General features: G+C 44.3%; 1 protein-coding gene across 1 annotated transcript; it reads right to left on the reverse strand.

The window, feature by feature from the left end:
- Positions 1-7,463: 7,463 nt before the first annotated feature.
- Positions 7,464-17,540, reverse strand: RAB43 (RAB43, member RAS oncogene family). The gene is made up of 3 exons (XM_073574271.1): positions 17,260-17,540; positions 11,998-12,181; positions 7,464-8,525 (listed from the first exon to the last, which is right to left on the reverse strand). The coding sequence occupies exons 1-3, from the start codon at positions 17,449-17,451 to the stop codon at positions 8,272-8,274; spliced, it is 630 nt and encodes a 209-aa protein (XP_073430372.1). The 5' UTR covers positions 17,452-17,540; the 3' UTR covers positions 7,464-8,271.
- Positions 17,541-20,048: the final 2,508 nt, after the last annotated feature.

Genomic DNA, 20,048 nt, shown 5'->3' on the forward strand with positions numbered 1-20,048 from the left:
GCTACTAGATCTTTTAAAGAGGATTTATTACAAATAAGGTATTTACAATGAAATACATAAAAGAAGCCTTCTTAAGGTACCAGGAAGGGGAAAAGGTAATGGAAGAGGGTGGTGGATGTTGGGCGGTGCCTAAAGCCCTTGTCACACAGAGCGATCAGCCCCCCTGCCGGGTATCGCTGATCGTGCTCGAATGGCCTGGACGTTTTTTTGATCGTGGTCTCCCGCTGGCCAGCACACATTGCTGCGTGTGGCAGGCGGGAGACCAGCGAGCTGGAGCTGGTAACCAAGGAAAACATTGGGTCTCTAAGCACTGCGCGGCGCTTAGAAACCCGATGTGTATGTTAGATACTAGTGAGCTGGTGCAGGGAGCTGGTAACAAAGGTAAACCGCGGGTTTCTAAGCGCGGTGCTTAGAAACCCGATGTGTACCTTGGTTACAGGCTCCCTCCACCAGCGCGCTGGTATTTTAACGTACACTGCGGGTAACTAAGCGACATGTTTTGCTTGTTACCCGCGTGTCGCTGTCCTGATCGCTGCTGAGATCTGCCTGTTTGACAGCTCACCAGCGATCATGTAGTGACACACCAGCGATCCTGACAAGGTCATATCGTTGTCGGGATCGCTGGTGAGTCGCAATGTGTGACGGGGCCCTAACTTGCTTAATGTTCTACCTTTTATATTACATAAGCAAATTGTCTCTTTGGAGAGATAGAGGACTTGAACTCTAGTGGCAAGCCTAAAAGTCACTATTCACCCTTCAACGAGCCTTGTCATATGACTTAACATAAAAGCCAAACAAAAATCTCAATTTGAAGAGACGTGTTTCAGGCTGTTGCCCCTCCATCAGGGCAAAGCATATCTGATTTGGCTATAAGGGGCCTCTGAGAAGCCTTCTTACCCTGGCATCTCACTCTACACACGCTGCGGATTTTGCTGTGGTTCCGCAGCGGTTTTGGCCGCTGCGGACCCGCAGCAGTTTTGCTGTGGTGTACAGTACCATGATTCCCTATGGGAATCAAAAACCGCAATGCAGACGGTGCGGAATTTTCTGCGCGGATTATCTGCGGTTTTCAATCCGCGGTAAGAATTGACATGTCAATTCTTTCTGCGGATTCCGCTGCGGTTTGCCATCTCCTCCATTGAGGAGATGAAAAACCACAGGGCAATCCGCAGGTAAAACCGCAGGTCTTTTGACCTGCGGATTTTACAGAATCCGCACCTAAATCCGCAGCGTGTGCACACAGCTTAGACATTTCCCCATGATAGTGTGCGTGCAACGGGCCCATCAGAGTTGTTGTGCAAGGCTGGATTAGAGGTGTTGTGATGAATGAGCTCCAAGAATCGATAGATGGTGTGCACACAGGGTCCTGCAAGAGATTCTGCATTAAATGAAATGTGGGCAGGGTTTATATACACCCATGAGCAGAAAGGGCCTTATGCCTTGTGGGCTTTAGAAAGAGATGTGCCCAGGTGTCTAGTTTGATTGTTTCTCAGGTACTTGACATATATAGGGGGATTTCTGTGTAAAGGTGCTATGTGATAGAGCATAAAATGGGGATTGAGAAGGTAAAATTGATCCTGATTTCTCCCAAAAGTATCATACAGTCAGGTCCCAGTCTCTCAAGTTTTCTGAGAACATGCACATGGCTGAAGGTGATTCTCTTAGGTTTAGAATGGGTTCCAAGGTCCTTACAAATGTGGTCTTCATGGAGTCCTTACATTTAGGAACTATCAAAAGGCTTTGGGACAGGTTCAAACTCCATTTGGCCTGAAGACAAGATGTTCATCTCAAGAACAATGGTTTATATTCCAAAGCTACAGGGGTTGTGTACAGATGGCCCTTAGGAGAGGCCAGAGACAAGATGTCTATCTCAGGTGTAATTGCACTATTTATCCTCAGAACAAAAGGCAATAAACCACAGGGCACCAATTATCTTTCTGCCTCACATGTTTTACAATCCCTCCCCACAGCCTCACTCTTGAGGGGGTTTTACACGTAGCAATATCGCTAGAGCATCACCGATTTTGTGACGCAGCAGTAGTATCGCTATGTGTGATACTGCTGATCGCACGAGATCGGCCGGGTCCATTTCTCGTCGGGCGCTTCCTGCTGGCGCCGACGAGCGACGGGGGTGTGTGAAGTGTAAGTAACGACCGCTGCTGCGTTGCTACATCGCTGTGAGGTCTGCCTGTTTGGCAGCTCACTAGCGACCATTTAGCGATGCACCAGCGATCCTGACCGGGTCGTATCGCTGGTGCATCGCTAAATGTAAAGGGGCCTTTGGATGTAGGCCTTTTGGTGACTTTTAACGATCTCCAGATTTCGTGGATTAAATTGTGAGTTCATTGTTCATGTAAGACATTGTACATGATGGCTTCCAACAATCAGTGTGTTGGAAAAGATTCAGTGTTTGGGCTTTTACTTGATAGAAGCTCTGCATTTTTATTTTCTACACACTACCATAATAGGCTTTTTGTTGCAGTTTCAATAAAATCAGTGTTTTTATCATCTGGAGATTCACTACACGACCAGGCACCTCCCCTCCAGCCCAATGTGGTCCTCTGAAACAACCAGTTATTCCAAATGTTAGGTTTTTCTAAGCAGGTGAATGTTGATTTTTTATTATTCCCTTTTGGAATATTCTGAACCTTTTCTGCCTTACTGTTTTGGGGGGGGGGAACCCAACAGTAACATTGGGCTTGGAACTATATAGGTCCAATTTTCAAAGACTGAATCAATGTGGAACGCATACGTCTCCTCCACTTGCGAGCCTTTGACTAATGGAGCATAAGAATGGTTATAAAATTTAACCCCTTCACCCCCAAGGGTGGTTTGCTCTGGCCAATTTTTACAATTCTGACCACTGTACCTTTATGAGGTCATAACTCTGGAACGCTTCTATGGATCCCGGTGATTCTGACATTGTTTTCTCGTGACATATTGTACTTCATGTTAGTGGTAAAATTTCATTCAAATAACTTGCGTTTATTTATGAAAAAAACGGAAATTTGGCAAAAATTTTGAAAATTTCGCAATTTTCCAATTTTGAATTTTTATGCCCTTAAATCACAGAGATACGGCATACAAAAAACTTGATAACTAACATTTCCCACATGTTTACTTTACATCAGCACAATTTTGGAACCAACATTTTTTTTTGTTAGGAAGTTATAAGGGTTAAAAGTTGACAAGCGATTTCTCATTTTTACAACACCATTTTATTTTTAGGACCACATCACATTTGAAGCCACTTTGAGGGGTCTATATGATAGAAAATACCCAAAAGTGACACCATTCTAAAAACTGCACCCCTTAAGGTGCTCAAAACCACATTCAAGTAGTTTATTAACCCTTTAGGTGCGTCACAGGAATTTTTTTGAATATTTAAAAAAAAAATGAACATCTAACTTTTTTTCACAAAAAAAATAATTCAGGTTCAATTTTTTTTATTTTACCAAGGGTAACAGGAGAAATTGGACTGCAAAAGTTATTGTGCAATTTGGCCTAAGTATGCTGATACCCCACATGTGGGGGTAAACCACTATTTGGGCGCATGGCAGAGCTCGGAAGGGAAGCAGCGCCATTTGACGTTTTTGGCTGGAATTGAGATCGGACATCATGTCGCGATTGGAAAACCCCTGATGTACCAAAACAGTGGAAACCCCCCACAAATGACACCATTTTGGAAACTAGACCCCCTAAGGAACTTATCTAGATGTGTGGTGAGAACTTTGAACCCCCAAGGGCTTCACAGAAGTTTATAACAAAGCCGTACAATTAAAAAATCATATTTTTTCCACAAAAATGATCTTTTCACCCTCAATTCTTATTTTTCCAAGGATAACAGCACCCTAAAAGTTATTGTGCAATTTGTCCTGAGTACGCTGATACCCCACATGTGGGGGTAAACCACTATTTGGGCGCATGGCAGAGCTCGGAAGGGAAGCAGCGCCATTTGACGTTTTTGGCTGGAATTGAGATCGGACACCATGTCGCGATTGGAAAACCCCTGATGTACCTAAACAGTGGAAACCCCCCACAAATGACCCCATTTTGAAAACTAGACCCCCTAAGGAACTTATCTAGATGTGAGGTGAGCACTTTGAACCCCCAAGGGCTTCACAGAAGTTTATAATGCCAGGGCATGAAAATAAAAATATCGTATTTTTTCCACAAACATGATCAATTAGTCCCCAATTTTTTTATTTTCCCAAGGGTAACAGGAGAAATTGGACCGCAAAAGTTGTTGTCCAATTTGTCATGAGTACGCTGACGCCCCATATGTGGGAGAAAACTACTGTTTGGACACACGTCGGGGCTCGGAAGGGAAGCAGTGCCATTTTGGAATGCAGACTTTGATGGAATGGTCTGCAGGTGTCATGTGCGTTTGGAGAGCCCCTGATGTACCTAAACAATTGAAACGCCCAACAAATGACCCCATTTTGGACACTAGATCCCCCCCACGGAACTTATCTAGATGTGTGGTGAGCACTTTGAACCCCCAAGTGCTTCACAGAAGTTTATAACGCTCGGATGTGAAAATAAAAAAATCATTTTTTTTCCACAAAAATGATATTTTTGCCCCCAATTTTTTATTTTCCTAAGGGTAACAGGAGAAATTGGACCCCAAAAATTGTTTTGCAATTTGTCCTGAGTAGGCTGATACCCTACATGTGGGGGTAAAACCCTGTTTGGGCGCATGTCAGAGCTTGGAAGGGAAGGAGCACCATATGACTTTTTCAACTCAGAATTGGCTGGAATTGAGATCAGACGCCATGTTGCATTTGGAGAGCCCCTGATGTGCCCAAACAGTGGAAACCCCCAACTCCAACCCACCCCTAACCCTAATCTCAGCCCTAACCCTAGCCCAAGCCCTAACCGAAAAATGGAAATAAATACATTTTTTTTTATTTTATTATTTTTCCCTAACCTAGTGGGTGATAACGGCGGTTTTTATGTTTGGCAGCTGTCATACGCTAAAAGACGCTGTTTATTGTAAAAATAGTTTTTGCATCACCACATATTGAGCTATAATTTTTCCGTATTTTGACCCACCGAGTCATGTGAGGTCTTATTTTTTGCGGGACGAGTTGACGTTTTTATTGGTACCATTTTCGGGCACGTGACATTTTTTGATCGCTTTTTATTCTGATTTTTGGGACGCAGAATGAACAAAAACCAGCGTTTCATGAATTTCTTTTGGGGGGGTGCGTTTACACCGTTCCGGGTGCGGTAAAATTGATAAAGCGGTTTTATTCTTCGGGTCAGTACGGTTACAGCGATACCTCATTTAGGTCGTTTTTTTATGTTTTGTCAGTTTTATGCAATGAAAACTATTTTATATAAAAAATAATTATTTTTGCATCGCTTTATTCTGCGAGCTATAACTTTTTTATTTTTTCGCTGATGATGCTGTGTGGCGGCTCGTTTTTTGCGGGACAAGATGACGTTTTCAGCGGTACCATGGATATTTATATGCGTCTTTTTGATCGTGCGTTATTACACTTTTTGTTTGGCGGTATGATAATAAATCATTTTTTGCTTCGTTTTTTATTTTTATTTTTTAAGGGGTTCGCTAAAGGGGTTAACTAATGGGACAGTTTTATAGGGAGGATCGTTACGGACGCAGCAATACCTAATATGTGTACTTTTATTGTTTTGGCTTTTTTTATTTTCAAAAAATGAATTTATTGGGGAATATTTTTTTTTTTTTTTTTTTTTTTACTAATTTGGCGATTTTTTTAAAATTATTTTTACACTTTTTTTTTTTTTACTTTATTACATAGTCCCAGGTGGGACATCACTGTCCTGTGACAGATCGCTGATCTGTCACATCACAGATCACTGTGACAGATCAGCAATCTGTCACAGGCATTGAAGAAGACTTCCTCTTGCCTGCGCTTTGCAGGCACTGAGGAAGCCAGCTTCCTCCAGGCCCCCGTCGCCATCTTGGATTCGGGGGCCTGGAGGAAAGGAGACCCCCGCAGCAGCGCTGCACCTTGCGCTGCCGTGGGGGGCTCAGGGAAGCACGGAGGGAGCCCCCTCCCTGCCGATGCTTCCCTTTAACTCCCGGTACACCGCGATCATGTTTGATCGCGGTTTGCAAGGGGTTAACGTGTCGGGGGCGGTCCATGACCGCCCCTGACACATAGTGCCGGGTGTCAGCTGTGATAATCAGCTGACACCCGGCCGCAATCAGCGGCGCTCACCACGTGGGCGCCGCTGATCGCGGTAGACGTACTATCCCGTCCATGGGCATAGGGGCCCGGGTCCCATGGACGGGATAGTACGTCGGATGTCAGGAAGGGGTTAAAGTCAAAGAAAAATTTGGTTAAAAAAAAAAATAAGTTGCAAAATTTGTAACTGGTTAAATAGTAAAAAAAAAAAAAAAAAAATGACTAGTCACTACCACTGAGGTCTGCACACTAGCCACTAGTTTTACTTACAGTTGTCGCTAAGACCACTTTGCTGCCCAAATAAAATTGCATTTTTTAGCTTTTTTGTAATTTCAGGAACACCTGCACCAATAATTTAGCAGCCATACAAAAGGATGCACTCAACAAATGTAAAACCTGCAATTTTTTTTTTTTTTTAAACCATGCCTGATCAGTGATGGTTTTCATTTTACATTTGCACCACTGTGCATCCTGTGATACTCCTAAATAGCTGGTGTTTGGATAGGTATTGCACCGTTAGAAAGCTGGAAAAAAAAAAAAAAAAAAGTCGCAGACAGGACATTCAATGTTTGCACTTTTTTTGCTCTTGCCCAAGTTGAGTGCGCATGCATGCGTGTCCTGCGGCCACTGTGCAGAGGTGTATCTAGGTTTTCTGGCACCTGGGGCAAGAATTCAGTTTGGCATCTGTGCATTTTAGCGGCATTGCACATTGCTAGACAGTGCCAAATTGATAGATGGGAAAAACTGATCTGAGAACAGCACCTGCACGACACATGTGGAAGTGGTGCAAGAGAACAAAAAGAAAATATGGAGGACAGATTGGGCTTGTAAGAACAATTAAGCAATTTAGTGCTGTTCTTGCGCAGACATACAGCCCTGGGGACTCAAACATATTATTCGAGCACGCTGAAGACACTCGGTTAGCACCCAAGCATGCTCAGATAACACTTATCCCAGCATGTTCTCATCACTAAGGAATGGCTAAAAATTTTAATAATCAGCAAATTTGACAGCATTTAGAAGCACTACCCCACCCAACAGAAGCCCAAGCACTCTGGTTTCCTACCACTTGCCAAAAACTTAGATTGTAAGCCCCAAGGGTGACGTCTAAAGCGCCGCAGGATAGGATGACGCTGTACATGAGCAAAAAACACCCTTTTATGATAAACATGAAAAGCTTGGGTTAAATGTTTGGGTCATTTTCTGATAACCTTTACAAAATATGGATTTTATTTAAATAATTGTAATTAAAATGCATGGATAATATTAACAAATAATAAAACAGACTTGAAATGTATCATTTTTTATTTCAAATTTCTTTGCTGATAAATATATTTATATCTATTTAAGAAATACAAATTCCTAAGAAAATCGGTAACAAAAAAACCCAAAATATTCTGAAATGTTATATTGCATCTTTACAGGATTGAAACATTGCACATTATTCCCAGTCTTGAAATGTTCTGTGGTTTTAACCAAAGTTTATAAAAATTAAGGAATGACTTCATGTGATAATTAGGCAAGAGGTCTGTCGAGAAATATTAAAATAGATTTTTCTCTTCAAGTTTTAAAACACTTTAGAAAAAACAATTTAGCAAAAATGCAAGCGGTCCTACGTGCAGTATTTTGTGGCCGTTTGCCACGATGTAGAATTACTTAATAGTATTAAAAGAAAAAAAAAAACAAAAACAAAAAACAAGTATCACATTAGAACATCTGGGTTCTGAACCTTCAGAACAGCCCATAAGCTACAAGGCATTTGGTGTGGTTAATATACAAACTTACAGTGCACACGTCTCTTAAACACAGTCTACATCACTGACTCGTGTGGAAACCAGTTCCACAACTTTTTCTGCTGCTGTCTCCCACCCACCCACTTCATGGTCATCTGCTCAGGTACTATAATTTGTTTTATAGAAAAATTGAAAACATATGGCAGAGCGCTGCCGATCTGACGCAACAAGAGGTGTAACTCCTTTACTGGCATGCCCGCGTTACGCTCATGTAATCTACGATCAGATTAATTGCAGGTAATTACACCAAACTAGCTACCTAACAAACATTAGAAGAAAAAAAACAAAACAAAAAACAGTTATCAACAAGCACAATTCCAGGAGTCTCCGGCCGCCATGTCTTTGCTGTCAAGTTTTATGCCGTCTGTGGCTTTTTCACTGAAAAGTGGACCGCCGTGCCTCATCATCAGCTCAGTCGCCATCTTCACAAAGGCTTCTTCCACGTTACTGGAATCCTTGGCAGAGGTTTCAAATGTGGTGAGGTCATAATGTTTGGCCAGGTTTTCAGCTTCTCCAAGCTGAACTTCTCGAAATTCATGCATGTCCGACTTGTTTCCTGTAGAGACAGCAGGTAGTGAGGGTTTTATATACATTTCCAAGCCCAGTAATGTAAGAATTAGCTACTGAAATTCACATAATCACATTAGGATAGGTCCCCAGCTAAGGTGGTCACCTTGTTGTCGAGGATCGGTCCCCAGCTAAGAAGGTCACCTTGTCGTCGAGGATCGGTCCCCAGCTAAGAAGGTCACCCTGTCGTCGAGGATAGGTCCCCAGCTAAGAAGGTCACCCTGTCGTCGAGGATAGGTCCCCAGCTAAGAAGGTCACCTTGTCGTCGAGGATAGGGCCCCAGCTAAGAAGGCCACCTTGTCATGGCTTCTGGGCATGCATTAATTGGCCGACTTATGCGCCAAGTATCTTTGCCAATACCCCCCCCCCCCCCCCCCCACCACCACTTTCTAGAGCAGTAACGCAATTCCAATTTCTTATATGCATACAGCATTACAAAGTACAACTTAGTCAGTCATGTATAGAGATGGCTACACTTAGTTTGCGCCTGTACACACCAGTCAGTTTTCTGTTTGGAAGTGACGGTCAATCTTGATATTTGCCACACAGCCATTTTTCAATGTGTGCTTTAGTAATCTATTAAGTGATTTCATTGATAGTGTGACCGTAAAACTGATGACAAACCATCATCAAAACAGGATTATGGTATAAGAAAGGTTTTTGTGGTCAATGATTTTGACTTAAAGAAAAAAAAAAATAAAAATGTTAGTGTCTTGGAAAATTGAGGACATACAATTAAAATACAAAATTTGTTTGTTTTTTTTTTTTAAAAAGGCAACTTAACCCATTTCTTTGAGATCCATAACGTTGTGGAACAAGTTGTTGTACCACATAACGTACCAAAAAAAATAAAATTTAAAGTGAAAATGAGGTGAAGGAAAAATAAGTAATGGCTCCTCAAAGAAGGGGAGGAAGAACAAAAAAAACAAAAAAAACCAAAAAACAAAGTACCAGGGTACTTAAGGGGCTAAAATTGAAATGGTTGGGGGGGTTAAAGGGAAAAAAAGGCCCTCCCTATAATTTATGGGCGATTTAATCGCATGTTGTACCTGCTTCTCCAGCCTTTGTTGGCCTCACAAGCAAATACAGTCTGGGCCTTAAGCCAAAATGTTGGTAAAATGAAGCTCCTTTGTTGCCCAACCAACCAGATCCCAGCTATCATTTCTGATAAGTGAAAGCTGTATGGTGATTGGTTGAGAAAGACCTGACAGAACCCATGCAGCAGACAGATTACAAGACTAACTTGGGAGACTTCACAGATAATGGCTGCCTGCTGCCGCTTTTCTTCCAGAAATGCAGTGTCTTGGGCCGTCCATGTTGTGGATCTGGTATTGCAGGTCTGCCCCTCTGAAGAGAGTAGGGACTAGTTCCAATACCAGAGCGGCGCTGTTTGCTTGAAGTGTGTGTGAACACAAGTGTATTTGGAGCATTAACTTTACCCTAGACCCTTCTTTTAATACAGCAGCTATTTGACCATATCCTAGTGTCGTGTTTATCATGGCTCCAGGCTTCTGCCAGGCGGCCATGAAGCATTTATGAAGAGTCAGTCAGTAGAAATCGGATATAAATACCAGGAGAAACACAAGAGCATGCGGTCAATTTTATGTATAAAAATATCCAAATTTTATTAAATACCAATAATACAAAAAATATATATTTTAACAAAAGAGTGCTCATAAAACACGCAACGGGGGCCTCACTGCCGGGCTCTCCTCCTCCTCCCCGGTAAGCTACCCTATGGATATTTTTGCAGTTTTGGGGATATTTATTCAAATGGAGTACTCCCGCCCTGCCCTCCATGCATTTTGCACCTGCATTTGTTTGGCCACTGATTTGCAGTGATTTGGCCTGTGGATGTTAATAGGGCATTATGACATGAGACACCACATGTGTTATACTTCCCTTCGTGGCATTCTTACCGGCTGGTTCCACCTAGGGTAGGTTGAGGGGTTGTTCCATGGGACATATTGTCCACATCTATTTATGAGCACTCTTCTGTTGAGAGATATAGATATATATATATATTTTTTTTTTGTATTATTGGTATTTAATAAAATTTGGATATTTTTATACATAAAATTGACCGCATGCTCTTATGTTTCTCCTGGTATTTATATTAGGTTTTGAGCTTGCATATGGTGTTGGAGCGCGTTTTTCTTCCTTGTCTCCATATCACCTTATACTTATGGGGTTTTCGTTGCCAGTAGAAATCAGATGTAGTATCCATAAGGGACCCTGCGTCCACAGGACCTCCAATTACATTGACAGTCCTGCAGGTTCTTCTGTTTTACAACCCCCATCATTTCCATCACAACAGGCCACAGAGACCAGAAGCCCATGCTACAAGAATGGGGGCCGATACCAATTCCCCTCATGTTAACCGTTTGTAGGCCAGTTTCAGCCATTGTAAACAATATCCTCCCACTTTTGAGCTGAAGACATCCTGGAGGTAAAGGGTCTGTGGCCAAGATACTCTGTCCCCCGTCCTCTTACAATCAGAGCAAAGGCATCAATGGAATGCCAGTTACAGTGAATGCCGGGGTAACCCAATGATGTCTACATGAATCTCATATGGGAGGGAAAGAGGTGGATGGAAATCTAATAGTGTGGGGGTAGGACAGATTTCAGCTCTGAATATTACAATTAAAGTCATAAATGGGTTAAAAAAAAAAAAAAAAAGCACTTGTAAGAACAAGCAAAAATGCTATTGTGTACTGCTCATTGCCTAGGTTACTGCCCGCCGCTGCAGTTTATCAGAGGTGGCCCGTTTCCTAGGTAAGGTGTTTTGCTATAGACCTTGCAAGCAATGCTCTGAAAACTCACAATGGTGGATCTGGCCTGCTTCTCCAATGGAGCAGGAGTGAGCACACCGGGAGTTACCTGCTCAGCCATGCTGCCAGTCTGAATTGTTAATCTCCACCACCCCCGAATGCCTGATAGACAATCCCTGCATGTGTTGCAGTTGTTGAAGAGCCGCAAGACATGCAGCCGCAGGGACTCGAACATAGTAGTCGAGCACGCCGAAGTCACTATTAACGCACAAGTCAGAGCACGTTCTCTTACCACTAGACTTTGTGACTTTTATAATTTTTGAAAAAAGTGGACCCCAAAGTTTCAAAGTACTCACCCTCCTTCCCCGGTCCAGCACTAGTTCTCTGCTGCTCCGGTCATTGAGTTGTTTGCAGTGGTGAAGACATTTCAGCAGCTCACATCATCGCTGTAGCCAATCACTGAGCTATGCTGATATACATGGCACTAGGAGCTGAGCTCAGTGATTAGCTGCAGCGGTGATGTGAGCTGCTCACGTCATCACCACTGCGGCAAGAGAAAGGTGTTGCTGGACCTGGTGAGGGCAAATACGATCTAATTTTTTAATTTTACAGTCCACCATCTGGCGCGGTACGGTTCCTTATACACCCTCTGTATAAGGCAACGACTCTTCGTAAAGATGAAGGACGCACCGATCAGCAGCTGCACGATGTTGGAGCCGGCGTACTTCCGGACATCCTCTATCCAGCGAGGAACAGATTCAAAGGACTTCTTCTTGGTGATGTCGTAAGCGATGATGGCTCCATTGGCGCTTCTATAATAACTCTGCGTTATGGTCCGAAAGCGTTCCTGTCCGGCAGTGTCCCAAATCTGCAGCTGGTGAAGAAGAAGAAATCATGTTAAGGAGCGAGTCGGTGCATGGATTCCCATACTACAGGTGAGGCATTAGTGGTCCAGATGGGTCTACAATTGCAACAACAAAAAAATGGTCCAGAAATGCAAGTCTGACAATATGGGAAAAAAAAAGTAACAAGGAAAGCTGCAATTAATTCCTTTATTTGAAGGACCCATTCACTTGAATTGGAGAGTTTGACCTGCAAATTGGATAGTCTATGAAGACCTGGATTAAAAAAAAACAAAAAAAAAAACAAAAAAAAAAAAAAACAGCAAATTCACAAAGGCCCACAATCCGTGTGTTTTCTAAGCACTCGTGCCTTTTTGCGCAGTGTTAGAACTAAAACTTGCACAATATTTATATATATTAAAAAAAAAAAAAAAAAAAAAAGTGATCACAAGTTAGCCTTTTAATACAGAAAAAAAAAAAATTATATGATGGGGCGGTGGAGAACATTTGCACCAAGTGTGATATTTAAAAAATAAAAGTGAAAGTATTAAGGCCGTGTGCACACTATGCAGATATTCAGCGGATCCGCAGTGGATTTTTCCGTGCAGAAACGTTGCATATCCGCATTGTGATGTACGTTAGTCAATTGAAAAAAAAAAAAAAACTGCAGATGCTGCGGATTTTTCTGCGCGGTTTTCTTGTGGTTCAAAATATGCAGCATGTCACTTTTGTGCGGTTTTCCACCTGCTCCATTCTCCAAATCCGCAGGGGAAAACCGCACAAAAACCACAAGAAAACAGGAAGAAATCCGCAGGAAAAATGCAGGTCATTTCACCTACGGATTTCCTCAATTCTGTGCGGAAAAATCAGCAGGGCTAAAAAGTACGTCTGCACTTAGCCTTAGTGAAAACAAGTGGATTTGACCCACTGCGCCAGCACTGACATAAGTGCAGAGAACACACTTCCTTCTCGACGTCTCAATATAAAAAGAACGGGTTGTTGCTTCAAGCCATGATGTGGAGATCCAGTGCCAGACACTGACATTACACAGCAGGAAGTGGTGGTGAAAGCCATGCAAGTATTACACAAGATTCATGCAACTTCCAGCCCCTGTAGCCATTCAGCAAAACACCAAGATGTGTCAGCGTGTGTCTGGTGAAGTGAGTCCAGTTAGAGAAAGGAGCGACAAGTCTGTATATAAAAAAACGGAAAATATTTAGAGAGTTGCTGGCAACCCATAGCAAAGACCTAAAAAAGGTCAGGATTCCAGAAGTAATAAAAAAAGGAAATAAAAATAAGTCTCAAACCATAAAAAAAAAAAAAAAAAAAAAAAAAAAACAACTTACCCCCATGTGTGTTTCGCCAATCTTTATCAGAAGTTGCTTGAAGATTGATGAAAACATGTTCGGCAATTTAATCTCATTTTCTAATGCCTCTATGCCCCATTTAAAGAGGAGCTGTCACCAAGAGAATAAGGATCCCGCTGCGTACCTGAGTAATTGTTAAGTTTTTTAATCCAATACAGGACTTCAGAGATCTGGGCGTTTTTATTTTGTGCTACTTTTTAGGGCATTTACCAAGGAGGCATTGTTCACAGGGCAATTCTATGGAGCAGCTTAAAGCCCACTGGGCATCAGGATTTTGTCACGTAAACTACAGACAGTGTCAGGTCGGTGTCACTATACTGATGAAAATAATGCCTTGGTTGATGAAACCTGCCTTGTGGTGGTTGTTTAATCTTTATTTGTAGTTTTCAGTTAGTGAGATTCTCGTGCGCCGGGGTGGCCTATAGGGGGGGGGGGGGGGGGGCCTTCATATGGTGCTCTGGCCTCAGTTATCCTTGTGGGCTTAAACGACAGGTCACTGACTGCCTCATTTCGAACACTGCGCTTGCACAGTTAATATGGTGGCCTTAAAATATATAAAAATAACTTCAGCAAAATGGCGCCGTAGCATGGCATTTGCAGATTAAGTGTCACTTGCCAATAGATGCTGCCATTTTGTTGGAGACAAATGATTTTGCTTCACTACGAATACCTAATCACAGCACCACGTGAAGACCTCCCCCCCCCACCCGAAGCACGAGCATGTCACTAACTGAAAACTCCAAATAAAGATTAAACAAGAACCACAAGACGGATTTCATCATCAGGTTGCATATTAATCAGCATGGCTACTTTCACACTAGCATTTCCTGGAGCTGCCGAGGGATTCGCACAGCTGCCGTGAAGCTCCGCCCACGGCCGCAACTCCTCCGGTCAGCTCCGTCTATGGGCGCATGACGCTGCATACGCCCTGTGTAACCCATCGTTAGCATTGGGTACGCAGGCCGTGCACAGGTATGCGTTTGCCGGCGAATGCATCCTTTTGACGGTGTGCCGTCCTGCATTTTGGTGAGCATGGCGCACCGTCAAGACGATGCATGCGCCGACAAACAGATAGGGTACGCAGGTCGCATGCAGTGTCAAGCGCCCATAGGCGGAGCTGACCAGAGGTGCGGCCGTGGGCGGAGCTTCACAGCAGCTGTGTGCATCCCGCCGCAGCTCCAGGAAAGGCTAGTGTGAAAGTAGCCTATAACGGCACCGACCTGACACTGTCTGTAGTTTACTGAGCCCTCCGGAAACATGGAGGATTTTATGAAAATAAACTCGGGGAATACGTGGGAGAATAGTAAAACACGCCATGTCTAATGCACGGAAGGTTATTTGGGGATCATTATATGTGAGAAGCTCATTTTTCCTTGCAGGTGTTTACAGATAACCCTTTACATTGGGCCTGTGCAGTGAACGCCTTCTCTCCATCGGTCACATCAGCCCGGAAACTAGAAAAAGTATGCAGCTCTGACTGTTCTAGACGACAGACACAGATCCACAGAAGCCGAAGAGTAGAGCGCGGGCCCAGTGTGTGTGTGTTAGACCCTTGTACCCACTTCTGAAGTGTCTGCTTAGTAAGATGCTAAGAGCTGTACTATTAACTCTTTATTGAGAAAACCATTGGTGTAAAGTACAGATGCCTAGAGAGCTGCGCAAAATTTTTGTAATTCCGTGACCATTATTTTGATATCTTTGTGAAATTTATTGATGCAATATTTAAAGAATTTATTGTTACTATTGTCATGTCAAGAACTCGAGCGTTAAGCCTCATTCACGTCGTTCTTGTTTCTTCATGTATGAGTAACAAAAAAAAATATAAATAAAAAATTTATTTTGGTTCGCGTCACATCAGTTTTTCCCCCTTGTACGCACTTCTAACAGTCCATGAAAATAGGATCACACTTGGATGACATCAGAGTGCAGTCCGATTTTTTTTTTTCTGACCCATAGACTTGCATTGACGATTTTGATCAGACACTCAATGCAATTTTTTTTGTTGTCTGCTAAAAATCACAGACGTGTGAATGACCCTGTAGTGATCGAGCAGGTAGGTGGCACAGTTACGTTGATGAAGTTGGAACCAATTTTAAATGTAGCGGGAAATCTCTTTAAACGTAACCAATTCCAATAGATATCATGTGGTCTTTTCTTTGCCAAGTGAAACGAAAAAAAAAAAAAAAGGAAAAAAAAGTTCTAAGCCGATAACCCTTAAACACCTGTCCTAAAGGCCCAGTCCTGGGGAAATGTGCAGTGTCACAACAGGAAGTCTGCTCCGAGCAGCCAGATTACATGCTGCCAAGCAGAAACAAAGGGCTCCGACCTCAGAAACAAAGCAGAAGCTACAGGACACATGGGGAGAGGAGCACATATACCTAGAATAGAGGAGCTAGGCTTCACAAAGGGGCATTTACCCCCCCAAACATTCTGACCAAGTAGTTGGGTTTACATCAGCAAGCAGAATTTGCTCCAGAAACTTGTAATGAATATATGAAATAAGGATTAAAGGGTCCCATACACCTTAGGGATTGGCCATCATCAAATGTGCATGGGGGTCTCCCGACTGTGCCCAGCACAATGTTATACCCAACAAGATAGATCCTCTTCCTCCCCCAATGGTCGGTCCTTTTCTTTGGCACAGAGATAATCCGCTGCCATAGGAGTCTACTAGTCACCTGAGAGACCAGTGTATGGGGGAATCGGGGGTTGAACGATCCTCAACCGTCTGTTTATGGGGGTGCTTCACTTTAGTATGAGACTTCCCCACCAATAACATTCATGTATCCACAGGATAGAGCGTAAATGGATCATCACGGGTCCGACCGCTAAGGGCTTCACCCGATCACCATGTGATTGGTGCGAGGGCGCGTCAATTGAAGCAGCCATCACCCACACGCACTACCGGTCCAGTCAGAGGAGATAAGGCACTCTCATCCTTACAATCATGGGGGGTCCCAGCAGATAGAAGACCAGTGGGGGGCCATTTAGCCAATCCATGGAGAGGGGAGAAATGTAAATTTGTGGGATGACCTCAGATCTGTAGTGGCGTAGATAAAGTCAAGTAATCCCCCCACCCTCAGGGCAGGTGGTAAATGCGGGGTCTGCGGGGGTCCGACCACTGCTGCTTTCTCCATTTAGAAAGATTCTACATCATTAATATGTAAATTGTGCATTTACCATTGTAATAGTACTGACCCCAAATATTCAGATGACCCCCCCCAGCTAATTCCCACCTATTGTCTACAGCCATATTGTAATGGAGGGGGATTCCAGCTGATTGCTTCACTGATCCCTTGGAGGGGGTGGGGGAGGTGTCAGGAGATCTGCTGCTTATTCCCAAAGTAAAAGGGATACCGACCCTATAGTAGGTGCGAGAGGTGTAAAGAAAATCCATAGAGCCATAATGGTTGGCTTCACGACGTAGATTTCCACCAGGTGAAGCCCCCACCAGCAGCCCCCTAACACACCAATATGTCTGACAGCAGGATAAAAAGAAGATCTCAAATCCCCCAAAAAGTCACACTTCATCAGTAATAAGACACTGGCGCCTTCTGTTGGGATCCTAAAAGTAGTCAGGACATGCTTCTTTCAACCTGATCGGCCGATAACTGACTGCTGAGGAAATAGCTGCATGCAACTGATTGCATGGGAACAAGGAGCAGAGTAAACCACTGGGACTTGTAGTTCTACCGCAGCTCGCCCCCACGTCAGCGCCCCCAGACCAGCGACATTGGCTTTACCTTAACCCGTTTCCCTTGGATGTCCAGAGTCTTCATCGTGAAGTCCACGCCGATCGTGTTCCCCTGCCGCTCCACGAACACCCCGCTCTTGAACCGCTGCACCACGCACGTCTTTCCCACCCCGGCATCTCCGATCAGTACGATCTTGAACAGGAAATCATAGGCATCGTCCGAGTCTATTGGAGCGGACATGCCGGGGTCCCGGGAGCCGAGTCCTGCAGGCAGCCCGTGACGTGGTGCGAACAAGCAGGGAACCTGACAACGCGGAACTGCAACAGCTTTCTAAAGGATCCGAAGGACCCCGGGGCTGCCCATTGGTTGCGCCATAGTCTAGGTACACTGCAGGGAATACACCACTTGCACATAGCTGCCCGCAGTTATGCCTGTCCGGATTATCATGTGGTAGATGCATCACTTGCACATAGCTGCCCGCAGTAATGCCTGTCCGGATTATTATGTGGTAGATGCATCACTTGCACATAGCTGCCCGCAGTAATGCCTGTCCGGATTATCATGTGGTAGATGCATCACTTGCACATAGCTGCCCGCAGTAATGCCTGTCCGGATTATCATGTGGCAGATGCATCACTTGCACATAGCTGCCCGCAGTAATGCCTGTCCGGATTATTATGTGGTAGATGCATCACTTGCACATAGCTGCCCGCAGTAATGCCTGTCCGGATTATTATGTGGTAGATGTACCACTTGCACATAGCTGCCCACAGTAATGCCTGTCCGGATTATCATGTGATAGATGCACCACTTGCACATAGCTGTCTGTAATGAAGCCTGACTGAAGTCGAACAGTAGCTCATACATCCTTAACTCTGCCGCCCGACTAATTCAACTCTCTCCTTGCTACTCCTCCGCAAATCTCTTCACTGGCTCCCATTCCCTCAGCGTATCCAGTTCAAATTACTAATACTGACCTACAAGCCATCTACAACCTGTCTCCTGCATATATCTCTGAACTAATCTCCCGATATCTTCCCTCATGTAATTGGGTCGCCCTCCCAGGGCCGTGGGGTACTCGGTACCGGGCCGGTGTCAGCGGGATGTGTCACAGCAGCGGTGACCTGGTCCGTGGCCCTGGGCGCCCAAATCAATGGCGGTTGCGGTTTGTAGTGTAATGGTTCGTGACGCCACCCGTGGTGTTCGGCAAGTGGGATGCCAGGCCGACGCTGCATGCAGATCCTCTTGGGCTGGTGGTGTGTTGCAGCATAGATGGTGTAGCTCCCCACAGGTGAAGCTGTAGCACCAGGGCAGTATAGTATTAATAGATGAGGAGGGGCGCAGGCAGTGTAGGAGCGTACCCAGATGTAGTGGTGCTGAGGGTGTAGGCGCGATAATGAATGGAGGACACCAGGGTCTGTAGTTCCAACGCTTTACTCACAGTCAGTAGGGCACACAGGTGCCTGCCTCCATGCTGTGTTCTCCGGGTCAGGGACTCAGTCAACCCCCAGGTAAGATGAAAGGCTCCTCTCCAACACTCCGCCAACATGTGCCTTTCTGAACGTCTCCTCTATTGCACCGTTAAGTGTGAAGATCTCCTAGCACTAAGTTACGCTGGAGTTCCTCCTTACAGATGTTCCTGTGTTCTCTACTCGTATGGCAGACAGCTGTAGCCTGCTTCGGGGACTCCCTTCTCCTGAGTCCCGGCTCTCTATACAGATGCTGTTGTGCCCCAAGTCTTAGATGGGAGTAGTGCATTTACAGCCAACTACTCCACCGGTGTCTGCTGCAGGACCATAAGTGTCCATACAACCTTGGGGACCGGGCCCCGGCCTTGCGCTGAGAACCTATAGGCAGGGTTCCTCTTCCAACCCACGTCTCCTCTCTGTTCTCTACTCCTTAGTTCCGTACTTGACTCTCTTTCTTATGGAAACTTAGGTTACAGTTCTACGTCTTTCTCCTTTCTCTCCTTTCCCGTGCCAGCTGGCTAAGGTCACTGAGGCAGCTGCAGCACTCCTTCCTCCATCCCTTCTTCCAGGAATCCTCACTCCTCCCGGAGTGTCCTACTACTCCGCCGACCTTCTATCTGACTCCAGACGGACTGACCCATAATCCTACACTTTCCCAATCTTTTATATGCCTTAACTCCACCCACCTCCCAGCACGTCCAGTGTTCCAAGCAGGGAACCACCAAAGGTGCTCTTCTACTCTCTAAGTATAGAGCCTCTTGTGGCTGTGCAGAACCACCCTGTGTGTGGGGTGCGGGTGTTGGAGCGTGGAAAGGAGTTCCCACCTTACCTGGATGGTGGGGCACTACACCTTAGGAAAAGGTGCAGTACCTCTGTGGCGACTGAGCCTCAGGGGCACCACATACCCCCCGTTAAACACAGCACGTCCGCGGGCTGCAAGGTAAGCAAAATTGACAGTACAGGAACATACAAAAATTTTATAATGCTAAATAAACATTTCTTATACTAAACTTCCCAATATGAGAGGCACTGTCCTTAAATGTTGCAAACAATTCTTAATTAACTATCTAGCTAAATCAAAGGTGCAATTCTTCACACAATACTTAATTCAAAGTGCTATCATCTGTTATTCACTATCACTTCAGTACTCCTCATCTGCACATTTCTTACTCATCTCTAGTGCACATTCTCTTCTCTTTTACTCTGAGTGACAATCATTTGCATTTCCAACTCTTTATTCAAATTTCTCATTTCTTCCTTAAAGCATTCCTAATTCTATGTAAAAGCTATCATAAGATACATTATCAAATACTTCACAATAAAACATTCAAAAATTCTTTTAAGTGCTGAACACTACTCCCAGCCGGG

Source organism: Dendrobates tinctorius, unplaced genomic scaffold, assembly GCF_039654945.1.
Source record: "Dendrobates tinctorius isolate UK_male_01 unplaced genomic scaffold, ASM3965494v1 ptg000038l, whole genome shotgun sequence".
In the NCBI taxonomy this organism is placed as follows: domain Eukaryota; kingdom Metazoa; phylum Chordata; class Amphibia; order Anura; family Dendrobatidae; genus Dendrobates; species Dendrobates tinctorius.

Coding starts and splice junctions, on each gene's coding strand:
- RAB43 (XM_073574271.1), bottom strand. CDS start 17,451: ATGTCCGCTCCAATAGACTCGGACGATGCCTATGATTTCCTGTTCAAG. Junction 12,182..17,259: donor TCCAAGGGAAACGGGTTAAG/GTAAAGCCAATG, acceptor CTTCTTCACCAG/CTGCAGATTTGGGACACTGC. Junction 8,526..11,997: donor CATCGTGCAGCTGCTGATCG/GTGCGTCCTTCA, acceptor CTGTCTCTACAG/GAAACAAGTCGGACATGCAT.